General features: G+C 41.9%; 1 protein-coding gene across 1 annotated transcript; it reads right to left on the reverse strand.

Moving 5' to 3' along the window:
* Positions 1 to 445: 445 nt before the first annotated feature.
* MMUT (methylmalonyl-CoA mutase) lies at positions 446 to 25,724 on the reverse strand. The gene is made up of 13 exons (XM_074153326.1): positions 25,689 to 25,724; positions 23,961 to 24,371; positions 21,029 to 21,396; positions 20,094 to 20,251; positions 18,576 to 18,747; positions 15,273 to 15,521; positions 13,883 to 13,994; positions 12,361 to 12,476; positions 11,577 to 11,692; positions 6,306 to 6,437; positions 3,949 to 4,096; positions 3,674 to 3,841; positions 446 to 2,300 (listed from the first exon to the last, which is right to left on the reverse strand). The coding sequence occupies exons 2-13, from the start codon at positions 24,337 to 24,339 to the stop codon at positions 2,172 to 2,174; spliced, it is 2,247 nt and encodes a 748-aa protein (XP_074009427.1). The 5' UTR covers positions 24,340 to 24,371; positions 25,689 to 25,724; the 3' UTR covers positions 446 to 2,171.
* Positions 25,725 to 25,800: the final 76 nt, after the last annotated feature.

Here is a 25,800-nt window from a genome sequence, read left to right on the forward strand (position 1 = left end):
ACCCAAGTCCCACAGTTTATAGTTACCATTTTGTCCTGGAATATGCCAAAAACCCTCAAATTGAAACAAAATGTTTCAGTATATTTGCAGAGGACTAAATTGATTTCACATTAGCCCTGACAAGGGCTGACAGCCCGGCATCAGCCCGTTGGAAAACGCTACCCTCCAGCAACAGGGAACGGATGGGAAAAGCATGTTCCATCCCAGCTTCTCATCCCGTAAGGAATCTCTGCTTGGGCAGCAAACTGACGACTTGCTTGAAGGAACGTCTGTTCGCTTGAGTATTTTCTTTCCTTGAAGGAAAACACAAACACTGTGTGCCCAGTGAGAAAATTATTCTTTCTGTGGACTCACCAAGGTTTTCCAGCCTTGATATCGCAAGAGAGAACCCATGTATGTCAGTCAGTCCGAGCCTAGAGCTTTAAAGGGCCCTCCTTCAAGCATTAAAGGCCTGGAGCAATTCCCATCGAAGCTGGTGGGAATTTTTTTATTGAGTTCAAAGGGAACAAGATGCAGATTTTAAAGATCATGAGTCTTTTTTTTTTTAAAATAAGAGGACTCTAAGGCAAACACAGGTAGATGACATAGAATCATAGAATGGTTAGAGTTGGAAGGGACTTTAAAGATCAAGTTCCAACCCCCTGGCCATGGGCAGGGACACCTCCCACTAGACCAGGTTGCTCAAAGCCCCATCCAACATACATTATCAAAGAGCAGAGAAAACATAGGCAGAAAGAAATGAATGAAACCAGTGTCATTATAAAGTTTAGAGGTCACTAACGCTTCGACTACGTGTTTTTCCGGTTGGCAGGCAAGAGGCCTTGTGGAAAGACATAGGGGAGTATTTTTATTATTGTTACTTTCTGCATATCCTGGTCTGAACCACACTAATCTTTCTTGGAGGGAATGAGATAAATTGTTGAGGGTAAACCCCAAAGGAGTTTTCAAGGCAAAAGGTCTGGTTCGGGATCCATACTTTGAACCTTAATTATAAAGACAGAGAAAAGAGAACAGCCAGTCAATTAACCTCCTTGTTTCTGAGCAGTGTGAGACAACGGGCCCGTGCCCCGTTAAATAAGCTTATTTTAAGTAAAGATCTCATGAACTGCGGTCTTTGAAGTGAGGATACAGTGCTATTAATGGGATCTGCAAACTTCCAGCCAACTGCAGAAAATCTCGTTTTGAATAAAGTCTGATGGTGCCAAACCTCTCAGAAATGCGCTACAGCCTCTTCCACCACAAGGCAGACTGAAGCCTTCTCCCAGCGAGGCTGAGGTCTTGTTTTATGATGGGACGCAATGAGCAACAAGGCAAAATGAGGTGGGACAGGGCCATAACGCCAGAGACTCCACCTCCAAAGACCCTCACACCCCATTTGCATTGTACGGATTCCACAAAGGACTTTTCATATGTATAAATCCTCCAGTTCCTTCTGGAGGGGAGAGAAAAATGCTGAGAATTTAGGATACATGAAGAAAGTCCAAACGCTAAAGAAGACAGGGAGAACAAGAACAGTAACTGGACAAAAATATAGAACTAAGTAAGGGAGAAGGAGCACTGGAATTAATTTCATTTGGGAAATAGTGAGGTAGGAGGGAAGGGCAGCGATGCACTGGAGGAGCACAGCTGCTCCTACACGGGTTACTGCCGGGTGCAGGATTTGTATCTTCTTAAACAATCCATGAACTCTGAAAAATTATGGTTTATCTACTTACACGTTTCTAAAGAGAGTTAAGTCAGATTAACGTTAACATCAAAGTGCTGCTGGATTCAATCACATCTCTGCTGAACTTTAGTGATTTTGCCGGAAGACTTCGAGGTCTACAACGCTTGCCAAAAAATTCAAAAGAAGTTATCTGCAGGCAAAAGAGATCAACCAAAGCGCTGGAACAGCTCTTTTATTCATCAGTATATCTGAAAAAAAAAAAAAACCAAACCAAACCCACCTACTGAATTCCCTTCATTCCCTGAAGTCATAGCTCTAGAGAGAAATTTTTTTTTTGTGGGGACATATATAAATAATCCTCAACTAGAACAAGCAGAGAGTTTATAACTTTCTTAGAAAGCACAAAACACCAGGCCACAGGGCACATGGCTGGTCATCCCTTGCCGGTGATTACATCTTGTAAGCGATTAGTGTAAGGCCGGTTGCGTTGTGTGACATTTCAGCATTACAGAGATTGCTGCCTCTTCTCCAGGCACTTCTCAATATCATCCAACACCTGGACAGCTGCTTTCGGAATACGAGTCCCCGGACCGAACACGTTGGTAACGCCGGCTTCGTAGAGGAAGTCGTAATCCTGTTCAGAAAGAAATTGAAGACCTGTAGTTAACAGTGCAACAGGAAAGAGATAATTGATTTAGAATCGGTGTACGCTCTACGCTGTATGTTGGGCCTGAGAAAGGGTTTGCAATGAGTCCCAGAGAGAGGCAGCACAGCATCAAGGGAAATGGCAAAAACCCCAGTAGTTTGGAGGTAAAAAAAGGTTGAAAAAACATCTATGGTAAAGGTTTTATTTGTTTAGAATCAGACTAATGTCAGACCCTTGGAAAATATTCAAAATCAACTAGACGTGACCCTGAATAAACTAATCTAAATTTGATCTAACTTCTAATTTTGAAAATACTGCTTTAAACAGGGTCTTGGACCAGATGCTGCCAGTGGTCTCTGGCAATCTTACTCCAATTTTATGACTGGCCTGAAATTTCAGAAAGACCTGGGAAGCAGTTACGTAGCCTCTCTTACTTCTATATAGGATACATTATACCTTTTCCAACTACAGACTAGTAGCCTCCCATCGAGAGACACAATTTATCTCTTAGAAAAATACTATAAGTTTTATTTGTTCAATTTAAAAGCCTAAATGCTTACCTAATTGGCTAGAAAAGGAAGGAGTCTGGGAAAAGGGAGTAGAATCGTCTAGAATCATAGAATCATATAGGTTAGAAGGGACCTTTAAGATCATAGAGTTCAACCATAACAGGAGATTTATATGCAAAATCAATTTTAATCTTTCTAGGCAGATGATGACCCTAAAGGTGACAGAGCCAGCCACATTATGGGTGAGCTAGGAAAATTAAGAAATTTAAGACAAAGGCCCAGATCTGACTGCAAAGGAATCCAACAAACTGTTCAACAGTTTAGGAGAAATAGTCACGCAGAGGGAATGAGAGGCAACGCTGAGGCCTGAGCATGGGGAACACAAAGAGAGGCTAAACAGTAAATGAGATGCGCAGCCCATAGGTGCTGGGACCCGCCCCGTGTCTCAGTCACTAGATGTGCCTCTTCTGAACTATTATTTGAAGCCATAAAGTCTCTTCAGACAGGAGCTGGCCTTTATCAGTAATATGCAAGGTACTGGTAATCAGAAACAATGGAGCATGAAGGACATCTCCCCGAGGCCAGTCTTTTCACAACACAACTTAATATTCCGTCCAGCAAACACCGTTAAGTTAAAGCAGGACATGGTGCACAGAAAAACAGATCAATGAGACCTGACAGCGCTCTGTGACAGACCTCCGCTGACCCCGCTGACTGTACACAGCAGCTGGAACTGTACTTCAGCGCTGGAAATCACCTCTGACATTAACAGAATATAAGAAATGGCTAAAACCAGCACAGACAAAAGTAGAGAAGTCTCCTCGTCTCGATGTAAGTGACGCTGACCCCTACCTGAGGTGGGATGACACCTCCGCATATGACAAGGATGTCTGGCCGGCCAAGGGTGTTGAGTTCTTTGATGAGTTCGGGCACAAGAGTTTTATGACCTGCCGCGAGTGTGCTCACACCAACGCAGTGGACATCCGCATCCACCGCCTGCTGGGCCACTTCTCGAGGTGTCTATACAGAGAGATCATCAGTGATAATTAATAATTAGCCCCAGCCTAATTACTGAGGGAAAAATCACTGGATTTGAAATACATTGGGCACCGCTCAGTAACTCATACCTGGAAGAGGGGACCTATGTCCACGTCAAAGCCAATGTCTGCAAATCCTGTGGCAATAACTTTAGCTCCTCTGTCATGGCCATCTTGACCCATCTTTGCGACAAGTATGCGAGGCCTGCGCCCCTCACGATCCGTGAACTTGTTCACTCTGATTGAAAACACGTGTTGTATCACTGTAAGTCACTGAGAATCATCAGAAGCATTTCAACAAATAAAAAAAGCACCGCCTGCCACTGTAGCATCGTTTCTGTACATCAAACCAAAAGATCTTCTAAGTCATGGTGTGTCTATGTAACCTGCATACTACGTTAATATTCATGTTAGATGATTAGTAACTGATACCGTGTATTTACTGGCCTTAACAATAAAATGTTCTTTTTTTAAAGAAAACCATTCTACTACTTTTCTGTTTTCTAATGGGCAAAATACTGAATTCTCTAAGGGTTTTATGAGCAGAATTGCAACTAACTGACCCACAATTTTTAGATTTTAAGAATAACTGCGACCAACTGGTTCAAAAGTACTTGCATGGCACACAGGCCATAGAGATGGGTCCCAGACACCATACCGTGCATGGCTCCATTCAAGCCGGCACAAGTCTGGGCAGAAAAGGATTATCGTATCACCTGTCCCCCCATTCCGTGCACTCATTCCAGTGCCTCTTTTTTTTCTGCTTAGCGGCAGTTCACATTCCTGTTGGTTAAAAGTGACTCAGAGCCTCAGAGATTAATCTTTCATCTTACTTCTCATTATCCATGTGTCTGTTGAGTGGGACACTACCACTTCTCAGAAATAAAAGGTGGGGTTTTTGTTCTGGGGTTTTTTTTTGTTTTGTTTTGTTTTTTTAAATATTGTACTGTTCTGAGCATTCTGTTAATGATGGGGTTGTATGGATTTGGTGCGCCTGGAAACCATACGCTGACCTGGCTGAGATTATCACTGTATGAATCCAGTGGCTTAGTCTGGGGAAAAGAATGACTCTAGATAAAGCATTTATCAGCACAGATTTGAACACCCTCAGGAGATGATTCTAGGACAGGAAAATGCATCATCTAAGAGGGAAAAACTAAGAACTCAGACAGCTTAAAAAGCAATTATGTCAAGAGAGCCTGAAGAAGCAGCCTGAGAAAGCTTCTGCTTGAGGACGTATAGGGCCTCCCTTCTCTACTCCTATTGCCGAGTACATCAATGAAGTAGGTACCTGAATTGATTTGTGAGATCTTAAATTCCTTATATTTATTATTTTCTGTTTCCATATTCTTGGTTTCTTACTTCTCCACCCACAGGCTCCCTCCCAACAAGACCAGCTCTAGACGCTCCAAGCCTGCCAGGCTACGAGGACCTGAGTAGCTGCAACTCAGGGCTGGGCTTAAGTGTGGGGCAAGTGTGAAATCACAGGTTTGAAGGCCTGTGCGAAGGTGACACGTAGTAAATTCAGTATCATTACCATATTTACTGCCTGCTACATACCATCTCGGACATAAAGGCAGGTATGTAAAAAAAGGGAGCTACATCTTGGTTCTCAAGGAATCAGTTCAGTTCAGTTTCATGTAAATGCATAATTACAAATACTTAAAATTAAAATAAAAAATATGGTGACGCCCCCAGCAGAACTACTTTCAAGTCAGGCTAAATATCTCCATTGCGAAGCCATCAAGTAATTCCGTTTTAAGAGATCCTGTAACTCTTTAATGTATAAGCCCCAGCACAGCAGGGACCTATAAGCATCGATTCCCATTACATCCCCACCCACCGCAGCCGTTCCGTCTCCTCACCCAGAGGCAGAAGCTGACAAAAGGCACAAATGGGCAGTGTTTTCACACCTACCACCATCTCCGGATGTTTTCTTCCTCGCGATACGAGTAAGAGTCGTACACTGGGAGCTGTATGTGGGTATCCAGACAGATTTTAGCCTCGCAACTTTAGGAACAGTAAGAGTGAAGTTGCAGGGATGCCTTATGGGCAAACCAAAACCAGGTTTTTGCAAATATGAATTGTTGGAAATATTTGTAGCGACTACTATTAGAGAGTCTTCAATGTAGAGGGATTTCAGGCAATTTTTCTCAGTTTCTTATGGGTGCCTAATCTATTTGAACAAAATCCTCAAATCGTAACATCAACTCAGTGGACTCAGCAAATACAAGTTCAATTCAGTTTTTTCTATTCTCATATTGCACTTATTTCTTCTCGTTCTGCTTACTTGCTTACAGGCATGAGAATGACTGTGCAGGTCTTTGTTTTATTCTGGGGATGTCATTCAGGTTCGGGGAAGGGTTTTTTAGGGCGCAGCGAGTAGCACATGTATCTAATGGATTAAATGTGAGACCGTGTTGGGCTTCCTGGGAAGCCATTCTCACCTGTTGATGGCATGAAGAATTTCATCGCTCTCTCCGAACTCCTGGCGATAAGCTCCGCTCACCATTCGGTCACTGGCTTTATGCTCCCCAAACACCTTCTTCATCGCATCCGTTATTTCTCCAACGGTGCACCTGAGACACAGGAACAAAGTACTAACGCCGTCAGGAGGTTGATATGAAAACAGAACACAGAAATCCCTGGCAGTGGCCCAAATATTTGTCTCGCTGCAGGAAAAATTAATTTACACTCGTTTCCCCTTGGGTGCTACAACGCTGAACGTCTGACTCACCCCGCTGTCATCCACTAATAGAACATGCAAGAGTCTTTTTAAGAAAATACTGTTTTGCTGACGTGAGAAGTGATTTTACAAGTGACAAGGCAGTGGGGACCACTGAATGGCAAAATATTTCAAGAAATTATATCGAATTTTCTCAACTGGGAATTTTTTTGGGCTCAGACTGCAAGATCTTGCATTTGGACTCACACTAAAATTCAGAATATAAAACAAGAGGGGGAAAAAAAAGGAAGAACACACAAAAAACACTGAAGCCAAACTTTTTAACTGGGAGGTGTTTGCCTTTCCCTTGATTTTTATATTTTAGTGCTGCTTCTTCTTCTCTACTGACATAGCTCCTTTATCCACTGAGATACAGAAGAATCTGGGAAGCACATTTACACGCAAGTTACGAGCTTTGTTTGCTACTGGAGACACTGTGCATGTTCGAAATAATATACACTTTATTGCTGTAGCAAACGAGGCTGTGCTGTCGTCTTGCACAAACGTCAGAAAGAACAGCCTCCGTCCCAAAGCATTTAAAAATCTCAAAAACCTACTTACAGCGGAGCCCACAACCAAATACCTGATGAAAGGAACCTACTGAGAAGGGAGAAACAACTCATCTGTGGAGAAAGAGCAGGTCAGGTGGTAGCTGCATCCCAGCAACCTTCTTACTTCTGGTATGACATGAACTGGGATTTGGTACTGTGTAACGATCTTGAAGGCAGGCTACTGAGCTCTTGATGAAATATTTCAGCAAAAATATTTTGATGACAATATTTTAGTTGACACTTGAATAGGAAAAGACTAAGAATTTGTATATACTAAAAAATGAATACAGCTTGCTGCAAACGTCGTCACAGGACAGAAAGAAAAATACTGCTCTTGTAAAACACTTTAAAAGTGTGCTTACAAATACAGAGACCAAACCCCATCTATTCAGCTCCTGCTAAGCACATTTCAAACCCCTGGAATTCACATTTTCTCCTGTCACATTGCATTTAGCTATAAGCTACTCTGGGGCAAAAATAGGTTTAGCATCCTCTAAAGATTTTACATAAAATGCTCAAAGGATGTTTGGACAAGATGCAACTTTTAGCCCACGTATTTTTAGAAGGGGATGGCCAAATGAATTGTGTTTTTTTCCTTCTGCTGTTGGCAGTTTCAGTAGCTATTATCTGATTCCCACCTTATGCAATTGGCGCGTATTCCATGTAAGAGAAGATGAATTTCTGCTGCATTAACTGAAGCCTTCAGTGAACTTCAGAGACATATTTTACTTCTTCTGACCCTCCAGTTATGTTGCTCCTTTGTTAGCTCACGGCTTTTATACTCAGCAAACTTAACCATAGTTATAAACTGTAACTGCGCTAATGTAAAATGGCAGAAATCCCACCCTGAGCGTACAGGGAACATCTGGATAATGCTGTGCCTGAAGCTGCCTCCTATCTCTGGGGTCACTCTTCACAGCTGCCGGCTTTGTCTAGAAGACACTACCACACTGCAACACATTTTTAAGACTGTGTCACGTCACTGACACTGTCTTGGCCACTTTTTGTTATCTCCCCTCCCCCAGTTTCCTGGAATTATATTTTTAAAGTTCTCTGCTTTTATGCATTTTCTTCCTCAGCACACTAAGGAGTTCACATTTGGATTTATGAGGATCACAGTCTAGAATAGCACCTAACGCAAGGTAATACCAAATTCATAGTATCACACATATGGCAATGTGTGAATGGGACTTAGTCTGATACTTTCTTTGAATTTCTCTCTTAGTAATGATTGAGAAAGCATTAGTTACAAAGCAAACTGTTCATGACTGCATCAGAAACCACTGACATCACGATGTAATACTCTTAATTTTACCTGTAAGATCTCATAAAGCTTAGCAAGCACTGCCCGAGTTACAAAAGTTCTCAGACCTTACTCACTATAGAATCCCTTTTTTTTTCATGACATCTAAATAATCTTATTAATATTACTGTTCCCTGATATTACTAACAAAAAATTGAAAAGTAAACTGCATTAAGCGCTAGGTTAAGTGATTTTCCCAAGGTTAAGGTTTCCCCAAGGTTTACAACCTAATCTGTGGTTTTGAGTACACTTTAAAATTTTTAAGTGGAGAACAAAAGATCACTATATCCTCTGTTTTGTATTAGCCTACAGCACTTACGAAGTGCCTTGTGGCAAGGACAGCATCTTTGGAGATAAACTGTAGCTTGCATCCTATAAACTTCTACACTGCTCAGAATTACTGTTGACCAACTGTCATAGAATCATAGAATTGCCTAGGTTGGAGGGGACCTTTAAGATCATCTAGTCCAACCATCAACCTAACTCTGATAAAAACCATCACTAAACCATGTCTCTAAGCACTATGTCAACGCATCTTTTAAACACTTCCAGGGATGGTGCCTCAACCACTTCCCTGAGCAGCCCATTCCAAGGCTTAATAACCCTTTCAGTGTAAGAATTTTTGCTAATATCCAATCTGAACCTCCCCTGGTGCAACTTGAGGCCGTTTCCTTTTGTCCTATTGCCTGTGACTTGGGAGAAGAGACCAACCCCCATCTCTCTACACCCTCCTTTCAGGTAGTTGTAGAGGGTGAGAAGGTCTCCCCTTGACCTCCTTTTCTCCAGGCTGAACAATCCCAGCTCCCTCAGCTGCCCCTCATAAGACTTATTCTCCAGACCCCTCACCAGCTTTGCTGCCCTAACTGTGCAACATAAGAGTCCCGAATCATTCAGAGATTCCCTGAGCCTCCTCAAAAGCAGGGCATTTCCAAATAAGAGGAGCTTGGCTCTATGCTAAGCTTTTGGGCAATGCAACGAGGTCAACGGGATGAAATACAGCCACAGTTGTGATGGCCAGAGAAGATATTGTTCAATTCAGCATCTCCTATCAGGCACAGCATCTATCTCCTTTAGCAATCTGTGCTACGACGTAGGTCGACGTGGTTCACAACCAGCTGCAGAGGCTGCACAAATACAAATTTGAAGAAAGAAAGTCAACGACCATGACGTGCCTGTTAGGACTGTCACCTCCCGTCTAGGCTCATGCTACTGCCGCCGCCTCTCTGCGTTTCACCAGTAACTAGAGGTAGCACTGCGTAATTAGGTGACAAAGTCCCATAGGGACACAAAGAGGCAGCACTACATGCTGCATTGCACTTCATGCCTTCCTCTTCCATCCCCGAGAGCTGGTGCAGCGGGAACTGCGAGTTTGGAGAGGGACAGAAAAACCACGCCGCAGACGAAGGAGATGAGACAGAATTTAGCATAATCTGTCTTGTAGCCCTACCTACCTAACTCACCCATTCTCCTGTGACGTGGCTTCTCGTGAGAAAACAGGCACAGAAGGGAGGCAGAGCTGTTCCCACTCCCTATCAGCTCCGGGCTGCCTTATTACTTTGCTTACAATAATTAAATGACTTTTCTCCTTGTGCTTGTCAGTATTAGTCCACAGAGTCTTTTCCATAGTTCAATGCTGAAAATTCTCTGCTATTCCTTTTATTTCAATTGAATTATGTTACTTGTCTTCATGAACAAACCCCATTGTTTTCCATTCAGTAGGAGACAGGCATCTGTCACTAACATGCTGCTCATGCTGGCCCACTTGTCTACTACTTTTTACTGTGAGGGTGGTGAGACACTGGCCCAGGTTGCTCAGGGAAGCTGTGGCTTCTCTGAGGGGTTCAAGACCAGGCTGGATGGGGCTTTGAGCAACCTGGTCTAGTGGGAGGTGTCCCTGCCCGTGGCAGGGGGGTTGGAACTAGATGATCTTTAAGGTTCCTTCCAACTCTAACCATTCTATGATGCTACTTGCAGAACGTGATCACTTGAAATTCTTTTCCCACATTGCCCCTAACAGAAGGGCTCCCCAAAATGTTCACAGAGCTCACGATCCTCCTTCAAAACACTCCTTATCAGATGCTGGGACAACTCCTTTCTGTGGTAACGTCCCATACATAATTTTGGGGCAGAGATAAGATTTGTGTTTGCAACTTACAAAGTAGACCTGCAGTTCATGAAGGCTTTTACAAATAATACAAACAAGGTCACCGAGGAGAGAAACTAGCAGTTAATTGGTCACTTTTGGTACAAAAGATAGGAATCCCCGGTAAATCTATCACTAGCTTCCTGGGAACTTTATAGTTTCAAGAAAGGTGTAGAGGTGCAGCTGGCAGAATTGTGACAAGCTCTCTGTGGGAGAAAACGCATTCTAATTATGGCTGTTAAGTGTCCAAGGAAAGGGAATGAAGAAATTTGAGACAACACAGTAAAAATAGGAAAGTGCCCCATTAAGGAGTGTATTTGGTTTGCTCATTTCCGGGCCATTTAGTTAATTAAGGAACAGACAGATGTGATCTATTTTAGAGAATAGATTGCTTAATTTGAAGCGGAATGAAAACGGTCTTAAAAGCACCTTAGGTGAAAAAAATAAATTTTCCACAGGTCTCTAAAGGATGCCTCACTGCTCTACTCAAGAGCATCTTTTACATCTTTGCCTGGCTGAGTAAAGCTATTTCTCTTTCAGTCAAAAAATGTTTTCACACCACTCTGTGGTGCAAGAAAGGATGAAGCAACAGACCATGATAAGGTTGTGAATATCCATTTTCACATCTCAGCCACTTCTTAAGCTCCCTGACCTATGAAGCAGCAGGGTGACAGAGAAATCCAGTTACATCCTCAAACTGGAAAGAGTCTGAGCTGTAAACAACACAATGTGTTTGAACAACATAATTTCGTATGAGAGTATTTGTATCCGTTTTCTGTGTGAGAAATTAAAGCATAGCCTTAAGAGACTGTTTTAGAATGTAATAATCTATCTTACAATGTCAACTGCAGTCATCTTTTACTTCCACCTTGGAAGAAAAACCCAAAACATCTCAAGACACCAACCTCACTGACACCATACCCAAGAACAGTTGAAAGATGAAAATGAACCACGGTTTTTTAGACAGTAGTTGGATATTTACCCCCACCTCCTTACCTTGAACGTGCTGCTTCCACTGCAAGGGCGAGTAAGTTGCCTTCTCCAGTAGCAGCACACTGCGTCAGAGCACTGAGACGTTGCTGGGCTGCAGCTTCATCTCTACTAGCCTTCACCTAAAGCGGAGGAGAAAAACATTACGTTAAAACAAAGTACAAGGCCAACTGGGAAGTTGGAGTGTGTATGATTTTCTGATTTCAAATATTAATTCTGGAGGCATGGAACTGTCAGTTGTCAATATACGCTATGTATTTAAAAAAGATTAGAAGTAAAAAGGTGTCTCAGACCTTAGAACACATGTACAAGTCCATTAAATAACTCTAAACCCATTTTATCTACGTTTCTACAATTTATAAAAGTGAATGTTGATTGCTGCTGCCATAACCCTGCCCCTTAACAGCACTTGACAAGCTGCACCAAATAGTCTGAACGATTAAGTAATAATTAAGCTCCATATTTTTAGAGCAAAACATTGCATAGATATTTCCTATCTTACTTTCAGAAAACGTAAAGTTCTTAATTTTGAAAGGTTAGACATACTCACAATTATGAAAACCAAATGAACATAACAAAACCATTTTTGTTTGGATTCTAATACTGTGTTTCTTGGGATTTTCCATCAGCCTCCACTGAAGCTGAACAGCAATCCATCTTCTCTGCTAAAGACTAGAGCAGATTCTCAGAAATTTGAGGGTCAAGTTTCTAGAAGGCAAACTTTCTTTAGTATTACTCAAATTCTATCTGCAATTACAGGAACTTTCATTTTTAAGAAAGTAGTTCCCACCTTTTTAATCTTCTCGATCTGCTTGTTGCGGACTGAAGTATTATCAATAGCCAGAACTTCGACGGTCTCCTCTTTTTCTAGTTGATGCTTGTTTACTCCAACAATTACTTCAGACCCTATTTCCAGTGAAACACCAGAAACTCAGAATACATTTGCAAACTATTGTGAAAAGACACAATATTAATAGGAAAAGAAAAATTTGAACAATATAATGCAACACTTTGCTTTATAACTACATACATTTCAAATACTTAAAAGTTGTTCTTATAGGAAGGACTTAAGTCTGTATTTTCCGTATTTTTCTGTATTTTCCGTATTTTCTGACAAGATGATTAGATGCATGAACATTGAACTCAGAGAATACTGGGATAGAAAAAAAAGATTTGAAATATAACAATATTTATCTTACAAACTGATTTAGTAATGACTCACTAATATACATCAGCTATTTTTCTCCTTTTAAGTTTACAGAACTGAATCTTACAGAATTAAGCAGAAGTGTTGGTCATTGGTCACTTTTGTGATTTACCAGATAAATAAGAAAGCAAAGTTCCTACTTAAAACTACTCCAAGTAAATAAAAATTAATTTATCATGTTGGAAAATTGTATTTTAGCTTTCAGCCAGTATGGAATTTACAACCATTTTTCATTTGCAGTGCCTGATAACATTATTACACTCTTCAAAGCCACATGAAGTAATTTACCTTGGGAAAGAAAACACAGAACTTTATTGATTATTCTTCATTGGCCTTAATTAAGGAGCTGCATAAAATTTATCCTCCAAACAAAAAAATCATATAACTCCTTTCATGTTCGAATTATGCCTAGTTACTGTGACTGGACTGCTACTGGAACGCTGACTATAAAAAGCAGAATAGATCTATGAGCACACATGTATACACGTCTCCACGTATAATTCTAGGTGGACCTGCTTTGGCAGGGGGGTTGGACTAGATGATCACCAGAGGTCCCTTCCAACCCCATATCATTCCGTGATTCTGTGATCCTGTAATTACTATATGTGTAGAGATGCATATATATATATATATCTCATAAAAAAAAAAAGAGCTGCATCATCCACTAATCTGAGATGACTGCATTTTTTCTGGTTTCAGGAAAAAATGGGAAAATGGGTAACTCTCAAGCAAAACCAGGAATCTGGCCATTCAATATCGCCATCTGCTGGCGGTCATGCTTTTAAATTCAGGAATCAAAATTGATAGGTACTATCAGAAATTAAGGGCTTAATTATTGAAGGCCGAAAATACTCCTTTGAAATACTCTTTCTAGTGTTCTAGTCATAAATATGTCAAGCAAGACTGTTTTTATACTGGTACTGTATTTCATACATTCTGCTATGTCTTTCCAGACATAAAACTATGACCATTTTATCACTCACAATCTGCTATTCCTAGAATAAGAAGAAAAAAACCAAAGAAAATGTGAGTAAAAAACATTTAAACATTTATACAGAGGTATTCTACTAGCAGTTTTTCCTTCTTTCATCTCCCTGCTCCCTACCAGAATCAATCCTGGCTTGTCTTCGGGCTGCACACTCTTCAATACGAAGTTTGGGAATCCCCTCAGCGACAGCTTTGGCCATTCCACCCATTTCTTCAATCTCCTCAACAAGCTGTGAAATGAAAAGGATTGAGAAAATAAATAGCAGCAGGATTCACAAAACGAGCTTTGCACTTGTACTGCCATCCAAAATTTGATCATATCTATATATACAAGCCTATGCTCTAGGTGTGTTTCCTGTCCCCACATCTCTGACTACAGGTTTTGGTATAAATATCTCCAATAAAAAGAGCATTTTAACTACCAAAACTCCACGAATTCAATAACGGCGCATGGCATATTGTTCAATCAGTAACACCCATGGATGAAAAGACTTAAAAATTGGGATGTTGACTCTGCACTGACTTCTCCTGCCAAACAGCCCTTACGGTTACGTGCAAACAAATACAAATAAACTGAAAAAATCCAGGGCTGGTTCTCTGATCCAGAAAACAAGTGGCACAGCACGGTTCACCTCTCACCACAGCAGAACCCCATTCAGCTCCAAAACGGGGTGTCCACATTCAAACCGCCTACCCAAAATGGCCATCAGGCCCTGCCTGGCACTGTACAGAAGCATCCAAGTTGACAAGGACTTAAAAAACTCATCAGACAACGAGCTAACGGTGTCTGCACAGTTCCAGGCTAGTGTTTGGGCCTGTATTAGCCCAATTTGGGACTTCGCACAAGAGCAATAATTTGCTTAGAAAGAGAATCACTGTAGGCTAGACCATGTAGGCATATATCTTTATGCAGGATTGCCACCAGTGAAACTACTCCTGCAGAATACTTTCCAAATGCAAGTAATGACTGGCAGCTAAAAACATTATTAAAAGAAAATATTCCAATCCAACAGAAAAATTTCTCCTAAATTCTGCATAATACTCGAATATGGTCAGAGAATTATCTGCCTACATGCTGGACTATAAAACTTTGCTTTCAATAACCCCTAGATTTAGAGCCTCACGCAGATCACAAGCATGAGTGGGAATGTAACTAAATAGGTTGGTTTGACTCTTACTTCTGTTGAACCCTTTTTTTTCCTTACGCATAAAACAGAGATCCCAGCAAACTGGGAGTCTTCAGTGTGCTTTGCAGGACTTCATTATTTGTTCCGCACTGGGATATTTCCCTTTTGAATGTAGTCTACTAGAAGGCTGAATTCTCTCTTTCTCTAAACATACAGTGTATTTTTGTAAAGTTCATTTATAAAGAAATCACTGATGTCTAAGTGTAAAATAATTCCCTCTTTAGAAGTTACCAACATATCAAATAATCCCTTAAAACCCATTTCTCCAAACTCCTATATCTAAAATTTTCCCATAAAACATCAAAGGTTACGCAAACTGACCTTTAAGGCAGCTTCATAGACATCGTTGGTGAGGCACTCCATGAGGTACGATCCCCCCCAGGGGTCCGCCACTTTAGGAATACCCGACTCCTCTTGAATGATGATCTGTGTGTTGCGAGCGATGCGAGCGCTCTTCACTGTCGGCAAACCCAAGGCTTCATCAAATGAATTCGTATGCAAAGACTGTGTGCCACCAAACACCGCGGCCATTGCTTCAATTGTCGTACGGATAACGTTGTTAAAGGGATCCTGGAAGGAAAAGGAGAGCTCTGAAGTGCCACGGTTCTGCCACAGGGCTGAGGCAGATCAGTCACACACACGCACATATACTACTGCAATGAAATGAATCCAAGATTCCCCACTGAAACACTGGAATCGTAATAAAAACTGAAAAAGAATCATAGACTCATAGAATTGCCCACGTTGGAAGGGACCTTTCAGATCACTGAGTCCAACCATCAACCTAACACTGACAAAAACCATCACTAAACCGTATCGCCAAGCACCACGTCTACCCATCATTTAAATACCTCCAGGGATGGTGACTCCACCACTTCCCTGAGCAGCCTGTTCCAATGCTTGATACCCTTTCAGCGTAAAAATTTTTCCTAATATCGAATCTAAACCTACCCTGGTGCAGCTTGAGGCCATAAGAAAAATAAGGCCATAAGAAAATGATAAGCATCCAATCAAACTGATACATCATTTATCAATATCTTGGATAAAGAGATTAATCCATAAAGAAAGTAAAAATTATCAATGTACGAGTGAATTGGTCATGATAACAAAGCAAAGCCTAACATATTTAGTGGTGTTTCAAAGAACTTAATGAATCCAAGTTGGAGAGTATGGAACAGGTAGTCCTGATGTTCTCCATCCAGAAGTCTCAGAGCAGTGAAGAGCACGTCTGTCAGATGGGTGACTAGTCAAGATCCATTCTGGAATTAAATGTGCTTACTATTTTCCTTAATGACAGCATTACATAAAGGTAGGAATTACAGTTGAAATTTGCAGGGGCTATAAAATTGAAAGACATCTATGGGAGAACTGGGATATTAACCAAAACAAACGGATAATCTGGAGTACAAGGTATAGAAACAGAGTCAGTATTACAGAATATTATCTGAGCCTTTAAGTCCAAATTTTTATCTGGTCTTTTCATACATCTAGATAGTTGAGTTGTAGATATGTGACTTACAGTCAAGGAGGAGTTATCATGATTTCCAGGGGCTGACTTGTGTTTTGAGACCGAGTGAAGAGTCACCCGCTGCACTGGCTCATCTCACTTCATTTGATTATTGAGGGAACTCAACAGTAGCTCAGATTGTGTACCTAATTCTTGACATGCTTAGTTGCGATAAAATGTATCCAACATAATTAAGAACTATCAAAGTAATATGATCTTCAAGAAGGCAAAAGGAATCATGAGATCTGTGAATTAAGTTATTTTCCATAAAGAAATGGAATTAATATCACTATTTTACAAGGACATGGGAATTCTACCCACACTGGAGTCTACTTCTGGTTGCAATATTCCATTTAAAGAACTACAGAAAATGTGATTTGGATGAACAAGAATGTAAAACCTAATTTATGAGTGGGTGCCTATCTAAAGGCAGGCCAAAGAAAAATATATTTGCCCTCTGAAACCTCTAAGGAGCAAACACTGGGCACTGAGGAGCTACATTAAGATAAACAATGTTAGACAGGAAAAAAGGATTATGATCCAGCCAGAAATATGTTTACACTTGAAGACGGTTGATCATATTTTTGGTAATATTCCTATTTTGCACTCATACGCTACTTTTAATTGGAGGATCTGCAAAGGCTACTGGTCAAAAAGTTCCATCTTTCTAGTCTTACTGCATTCCTGTAATGTAAGTAAACATTATATTTGCTCTGGAAACAAAATAAAACTAAGGCGCAGAAGTCAAATAACAATGGTTGCAATCACAACCTAAAAATAACTCATATTGCATGACTTTGAGAGCAGGCCTTGGAGGAAGAGCTGGAACCCGGCTCTGACCTCCCTTGGGAAACTGTATATGGAGTCCAGTGATTTATTTTCTTGTTGTGAGTGATGTAACTGAAAGGAAAAGCAGAAAGTGCACCCAGTTTCAAAAGAGCAGACGAGCGGTAACCATCACTTCACTCTTCAGCAGTGAGTCAAGGACATGAATGACTTGGACGCTCAGACGAATTCTCAAGCCAGTGATCTTGAGAAAAAGGAACCTCTACTTCCCTATTCACCTGCATTCTGAAAGGATAACTTACAGGACAAATCCAAGAGAGAATTTCATCCTCTGAGTCCTGACTTAATATAAGCACCTCTGCAATTCTCTCTTTACTTAGCAGGTTTGGATCCTATTCTCAATTCAGTATCCACTAGACTAAGAGAACACACGCTTAAGACAATGATTTCAGAATGAAAATGAAACTAGACAATGAAAAGTTAGGCGCTGAGACTCTGCCTATCACCATAATGGAATTCTTTTGTGAATACAGTCTCAAGCCTTTAGTTTCTGCCCTTTTTACCCTGAGTGCTACAGGGCAGTCCAGAATACAGAGGTATTTCATAAATCAGCATATTGGGAAGCAACGCTGCTGAATGTCCAGTTCTGGGCTCCCCAGTTCAAGAAGGACGGGGAACTGCTGGAGAGGGTACAGCAGAGGGCTACAAAGATGATTAAGGGCCTGGAGCATCTCTCTTATGAGGAAAGGCTGAGGGACTTGGGTCTTTCTAGTCTGGAGAAGAAAAGACTGAGGGGGGATCTGATCAACACCTATAAATACTTAAAGGGTGGGTGTCAAGAGGATGGGGACAGTCTTTTTTCAGTGGTGCCCAGGGACAGGACAAGAGGAAATGGGCACAAACTTGAACATAAGAAGTTCCATCTAAACATGAGGAGAAACTTCTTTACTTTGAAGGTGGCAGAGCCCTGGAACAGGCTGCCCAGGGGGGTGGTGGAGTCTCCTTCTCTGGAGACATTCAAAACCCACCTGGACACGTTCCTGTGCAACCTGCTCTGGGTGGACCTTCTCTGGCAGGGGGGTTGGACTAGATGATCTCCAGAGGTCCCTTCCAACCCTGTATCATTCTGTGATTCTGTGACACTCAACAAGGCTTTTTGAACTACATAAGCAGAAAGTTGTATCCAACACATCTGTCATCTGACTGAGAGTAAGAAAGATTGTCTCCTTCAGAAAGCTGCATCTTTATGAGTAAAACCAGCAGCTCCCATTAAGATATACACCATGATAACATATTTAAATAAGGAAGTTGATGAGAGTCCAATTTCTAACCTGCTCAGTGAGTGACCAGCCCGAAGTCTGACAATGAGCTCTCAGCAGAAGAGATTTGGGATCCTTGGGTTTAAACATTTTCTCTATCAAGTGAGCCCACAGCCGCCTCCCAGCTCTCAGCTTGGCTATTTCCATATAGAAGTTCATGCCAATTCCCCAGAAGAAGGAGAGCCTGTAATAAGAGCACACAAAGAGGATAAAACATTAAATGATTCTAATAGTTCTGTTTCAGTAAAAGAGAAGTCCTACAGCAAGGTCTCTGATTAATTTACTTTTACAGAAAGAAACCAGACATAAGATAATGGGAATATTCCCAGACACTGATGCCAGTTGCTACAGAATGATACACATGCCAGTAAACCGATTTAGCCTCCAAAAAAGGTGACCGCAAGCAAACTGCCAGCAACAAGGGTCCCTGGAACTGCTCGACTGTCCCCAGGGACTGTTTCGGGGAAGCCCTAGGTCCAGCAGTGTTCCAGCACGGCAGTAATACAGACAGTGACAGTCCAGTGCCAGGGAATGCTCCTGGACACAATCTAATAGGGTAGGTATGCTCACAAACTACTTACAATGAGAAAACATAACATATTATAAGCATGACTTCATCCTTTTGCTCATGATTTTAATCAAAATCCAAATCAAACATCAGTTCAATACTGGATAGCATATCAGGGAACGGACTGATTGATCTACTTTTTCCTACTTATAGCTTCTAAGATTTTTAAATGTAAACATGCAGAGCTAAAGCCAGTAAAATTCATTATACTAAAGATGCACTTTTTTTAACAGTGAATTAGCTACTGAAACAATTTTCCAAAGGCTCTAACAGACTCTCCACCACTAGAAAGTCGAAAACAAGGCTGTAACTTTTTCTACATGATCCACTTCTGAAGTTTGAACGTGCAACAAGCTACATGAACCACACCTTTTTATTTTTAGCCTCACCGTATAGTTAGGGAATCTGTAAAACAACCAGACCACTGACATGGTGATTCTGCTTAGTTTAACAGTAACTGTACAAAATTTACAATATTCTGCTTAGATTTTATTTTTAGCAAATTTGCAACTGTAAATTGAACTACCTGCATTTCCCCTTGTTAAGCATTTTTTCCCAAATATTTCAAAATAATACTAATGAAAAAAATTTCAATAATACTCCAGTATAAAAGAACTATGAGAGCTCTTGCTGCATTCTGCTGTCCTAAAGTTACAACCGCATCAGATATAACAGCTGAGGGATCCTCTTTCTGACCCAGAGACCGACTGTCACAACAGACCTTGACAGTGCTCGGGCTTGTACATGATTTTATTCAGTTTATTACCATAGATGTCGCGTAAGTGTCTGTTGGACCAGGTGTTTTCCTACCGCTGAAACTGTGTAACAAAACCAAAACCAAACCTATCTGCAATGTGAGCGCTGCCAATATTGCTTGTATGTGTAAAAATACTGAATTTGATACCAAACTCTAGAGGTTTTACCGAAAGTGAGTTTTATACTTGGAAACTTCTTTAGTTCACCTTGGTGCAAATTCATCAATGGTAAGGCCAGCTTTAAGTCCAGTTCTGCAGTACTCCAAGCCATCTGCTATAGTATAAGCTAATTCGAGAATGGTGTCGGCTCCTGCCTCTTGCATATGGTATCCGCTGATCGAAATGGAATTGAATTTTGGCATATACTGCAAAAATAAAAGACAACATGGTACAACGTTGCAGGGGGATTGGACTAGATGACCTTTAAAAGTCCCTTCCAACTCAAACCATTCTATGATTCTATGACAGCAGAAGAAGGGATCAGATAATTGTTCTACCAACATTGGCAAACAATCCACTCTGTCGATTGCGAATACAACCCACCTCTGTTACATGGTGTTTGCAGACCTATACGTTACATGCTTTTATCCTTCTGCATTACTCCTTGTGCTTAAACTATCACCCACCATGATAAGTCTCCTTCTCAATTACAGGCTGTGTTCCAACTCTCTAATAAAAACGCAGCTAAGGAAACAACCGGTCGTACTGAACTTCCACTCACCAGTTCAGGACTTCACTCCTTTCATTATCTGCTTTTCATGCTCACTTTCACAGCAGAAGTCCTTCAGGACTTCTTACCGCCTCACTCCTCCTTACACCTGTAAAAAGCTTCTTAAGTTTGTGGTTTCTTACTTTCTATGCAAAGAACAGCCTGTCTGTTCCTTGTCTCCAAGCTTCCTGCTGCCTTTTTAGGTAGGATTAGGCTCATCTTAATCTGACTTTGATTTGGATTGACTTAAAAATCTTAAAATTTATGCTGTAAGTGATTTGGGATCTTGACTTCTCCTCCTGGCCCCTTCCACAACCACATCATTCTTCACTATGACAGGTCTTCCCATCTTCTGCTTTGTTCTCCAAAGTGCCTCATAAATAGTTAACTATATCTATAATAACAGAAGTAAATACATTTAAATGATGAATACCTTTGAGGTGTACTGGAAGATGTCAGCAATAATCCGCATGGATGGTTCTGGAGGGAAAATGTACGTATTTCGGACCATGAACTCCTTCAAGATGTCATTTTGGATTGTCCCTGTCAGCTTGGCCTGAGGCACTCCCTGTTCTTCTCCGGTGACAATGAACGTTGCCAACACAGGAATGACTGCCCCATTCATTGTCATAGAAACTGACATTTTCTCTAAAGGAATTCCATCAAAAAGGATTTTGGTGTCTTCCACTGTATCAATGGCAACTCCAGCCATTCCAACATCTCCTCGAACTCGTGGATTGTCTGAATCATAACCACGGTGGGTGGCTAAATCAAAAGCAACAGATAAACCCTGCTGGCCAGCTAAATGAAAAACAAAAAAGAAAACAAAAAAAACAACAGAGAGAGAAATACAGAAGCGTTGAACAGACTTGCATTACAACTGGGTCTAAATTTATCAATTTTATTTTATGTGATCTAAGCTTGGACAACAAACCAATTTTTGATGTTCAACACTGCTCCCTCCCCAAACTTGTCCAAGGTCTTCTAGTCTTAAACTTTAAATAAAAAAGCTTTTAGATGAGAAAAAAAAAAAAAAAATTGCAGTCCTTCTAGCTCAGCCACACAATCAGCTTACTGTGCTTAACAAATTACTGAGTAACAGTTTAGCCGCAAGTTATAAACGTGATAGACAGACAGTATCAGGGCTTATAAATATAAATTCTACTTAGCTTAGCAGGAAACACAAGTGTGATAAATTACGTCACATTACCTTCTCTTTATCACAAATGAAACAAACACACACTGACTGTTACCCTGGCTCTTGCGACATACATTGTTTATTTGTAAAGCAAAGTGATGCATTTCTAAATCTGCAGAAGGAGAAAATTACTCCTATAAAGCAGGGAACGGGGCAGTTAGAGCTCTTGGCAGACTTGTTACTGCAACCTGAAAGCAGCATCCAACTCTGCTACCCCCAGCATTCAGCCTCCCACCAGCACTGCTGTTCCTTCTCAACATCAGCAGAGCTCTTAATTGTCAGATACTAGCTATTGTCTTTGAGCTAAAAAGCTAGGTGTTAGCTCTCAAGCACAATGACAAAAATTTAAATTTCTGCCTAGTTTCAAGTAATAGAAATTTCAGAAATTATGAGAATAATTAATTATTTTTCAGCATCCCTCTAATTACAGAGAGATTTTAAGTGAATTATGAAAAATACTCTACAAATAGGTCAGATTCAGAAGCTATACTAAATAACTCAGTATTAATGCACCCATTAACAGAACAACAAAGATAAAACACCGCAACGTCAAAACTCTATAAATAAAGATGAAAAACTCCTGGCAGCAAACATTCTTGAGTAATGGAGCTGTGCTACCAGCTAACCCAAGTGTGACCCCTTCAGCAGCAACACAGTATATATTCAGAATAATCTGCCTATTAAAATGTTTGTTTGCAAACCTCTAATACTCTGTATTTATCATTTCTTCATTTACTGAGAGTTTTATAAATGGAAAGAATCAAGAATACTTGCAAGAATACTGCAGCAGCTAATATTGCTTCATATTAGCTAACCATGATATTATGGCAAGAGGTAAAAATCCCCAAACAACTCTTCTCCCCTGCCCTAAACAGTGATGTTTTGAGTAGAAAGGCCTGTAAAGTGGGAAATCAAAGTTATCACAGATTTATTACTCAGAAGTCTGTTATTTTGACTGGTAAGGTTATAATTAGCTGCAAACAATTGCCAAGGTGTACGGCTGGGGTAAAACTAATGCTTCATTCTATCACGAACAACTTTTTAGCAGTGGTTTTACAATGCCTATCTCAATAGTATATTATGATGACACTCTGGCTATCAGCTAAACTAATTGCTGCAAAGCACAATACTCTGCAGAAATATTGGGAAAACTGCTGTCAAATAAGGAAAATACACATACTTTTAGGAAGCTGGCTTTACTACTACACCATGAGCGACACTATTCACATGTATTTATATGAGTTCAGGTGAAACTTTTAACGTGAGGTGGAAACACAAAACGTCAGAATGCCCTGAAGTGCTAAGTGTCAAAGTTGAACAGATTTTTCCCACTATAATCTTCTTTCACAATCACAAAATGAGTGTAAAGTGCTCCAGGATCTCTGCTGGTTGGACACTGGGGTGCAGCCAAATTTTATCTCTGTCAGTGTCAAGGCAGAATAACTAAAAATAGCTTTTAACGCATTCACTTTTTCACCTCAATAGCAAAATGAAGCAAAGACAGTTTCACAGAATCACAGAATCACATGGGGTTGGAAGGGACCTCTGGAGATCATCTAGTCCAACCCCCCTGTCAGAGAAGGTCCACCCAGAGCAGGTTGCACAGGAACGTGTCCAGGTGGGTTTTGAATGTCTCCAGGGAAGGAGACTCCACCACCCCCCTGGGCAGCCTGTTCCAGGGCTCTGCCACCTTCAAAGTAAAGAAGTTCCTCCTCATGTTTAGATGGAACTTCTTATGTTCAAGTTTGTGCCCATTTCCTCTTGTCCTGTCCCTGGGCACCACTGAAAAAAGACTGTCCCCATCCTCTTGACACCCACCCTTTAAGTATTTATAGGTGTTGATCAGATCCCCCCTCAGTCTTTTCTTCTCCAGACTAGAAAGACCCAAGTCCCTCAGCCTTTCCTCACAAGAGAGATGCTCCAGGCCCCTAATCGTCTTTGTAGCCCTCTGCTGTACCCTCTCCAGCAGTTCCCCGTCCTTCTTGAACTGGGAGCCCAGAATTGGATCATTCAGAAATGATCCAATTTCCCAGTACTAATGAAATGCAGCACCACTGGTAAAGCTTATCAGAAATCAAAACTCACAAGGCAGAATAATCACATTCACGATGTGAATGTTCCCCGTTGCTTTGCAAGGCAATGTTGTTTCCCAAACCGGCTGTCTTACCTTTAATGTTGTCCTTGTAGAACTTGTTGCTCTCCTCCACTGTACTGAAGCCAGCATATTGGCGGATAGTCCACGGCCTGTATGTGTACATGGTCGGGTAGGGTCCTCGAGTGAAAGGTTTCACACCCGGCAGCTCCTCAGGGAGATCTTCCGTGTCCCTTTTGGAGTATAAGGGCTTGATGTCAATCCCCTCTGGTGTGTGCCAAATTAAATCCTTGGGATTCTTGCCCTTGAGCTGCTTTTCAGCGAGGGCAGCCCACTCGGGGTGCAGTGGCTTCCCATGCAGCGACCGCCACAAGAGCCTGCGGGCTGGAAGCTGTGCCAGGCACGTGCTGTGGTGGGGCCACAGGCGGAGGAGAGCATCCTTGGCTCTGAGCATGTCTGCCCCACGGTTGGTGAGCTCGGTGTAAGCTGAAGAAAATAAAAACACATATTTTGCATTATCATATAAATCTGACATGAGAGAAGTGAGCATGGAAAGGTCACGCCATTTGCTAAATTCAAAACTAAGGAAAAAACTAAATGTTTTTATTCACTTACTCATTTGATAGACACTGCCTCCCCTTGTCCTTTAACCAGACAATACATAAAAAAATAGAGTTCAAGAAAAAGCCTACAATTTTTTCTAGCTAAGGAAAACCTTCTTACAAGTCGTCTACATCCACGTATGAAATGTGTAATTTATTTCAGTAGCCTAAGCAGCACCATCATTAATCAGTCACTGTAAAGTCAGTGTTATGCATGAAGGTGGTATGCCCAGCTACCTTCTCACCTCTCTCTCTCATCTATGAATTATTTTATGGGGGTCCTTCAGCATCAAAGAGACACTCTGAAGGGAGCGGACTGTCAGAAAACTGCTGACATGTCATACACTTTGGAAACAGTGGCTTGGGTTGGATGAAAATCAGAGCTATGCTAAGAAAGAAAGGAAAAAAAATATGGTATGCAAGAACACAGGGACCATACAAGTTGTAGAGCTCATCCCACCATCCATGAGACTGTGATGGTGGATAAGTTCAGTAACTCCTGAAAACTGAAAACTGTAAGCTCCTCTGCTTCCATACCCTATCCCTGCATTCCTTCCCCAAGCCAAAACCTTTACAGCTTGTCTTCAAGGGACAGTGACCTCCTCTCTGCCTCATCTCCTTCACAACTCCCTGGAAACACACGCTTCCCTGACACCTTTTATGAGAAAGTCTGCATAAAACTGGAAAGCAGCTCTATCACTGTTACGGTGCTGGAGCAACGCGCTCCACACAAGTGCGTTAATAATACATATGCTACGCGTGGTAAACATATAGTCTGATAAGCACAGGGGAGCACCAGAGGAGCACCCAGTTCCCTGCAGAGGATGGAAGGCAACTTCCACCTCTGCTGCTGCAGGGGTCCCAACGCCATCCCCCCGAAGAACCCACAAAGCTGCCCTGTCGCCCTCTCCCTGCACCCCTCACACCACAGCACCCACGGCCGGAGGGGAGGGGGCACACCAGAAAGCACCGGCCCGGCCTGGCAGCCCCACACCGCCCTGACAGACCCCCTTGAAGCGCCCGGCACCCCCCCCCCGCCGCCACAGCCCGCCCCCAACACGCCCCCTCGGCGGCCAATAGAGACGGGGGGCCGGTACGGGGACTGTCCCGGAGGGTCGCGGCCCTGCTTGCCCAAGGGACAGGAGCGCTAAGCAGGGCTACGGCCTCAGGACAGGCCCGGACACCGGCCGCCCCCCGCTACCTGCTGTCAGCCCCTCCGCCGGCGCCCACAGCCCCCCGCGGTACTGCGCATGCGCGTTAGGCGGCCTAGCGCATGCGCAGAGGGCAGCTCCGCGCACGGCGGCGGCGGCGGG

Source organism: Numenius arquata, chromosome 9, assembly GCF_964106895.1.
Source record: "Numenius arquata chromosome 9, bNumArq3.hap1.1, whole genome shotgun sequence".
Classification (NCBI taxonomy): Eukaryota; Metazoa; Chordata; class Aves; order Charadriiformes; family Scolopacidae; genus Numenius; species Numenius arquata.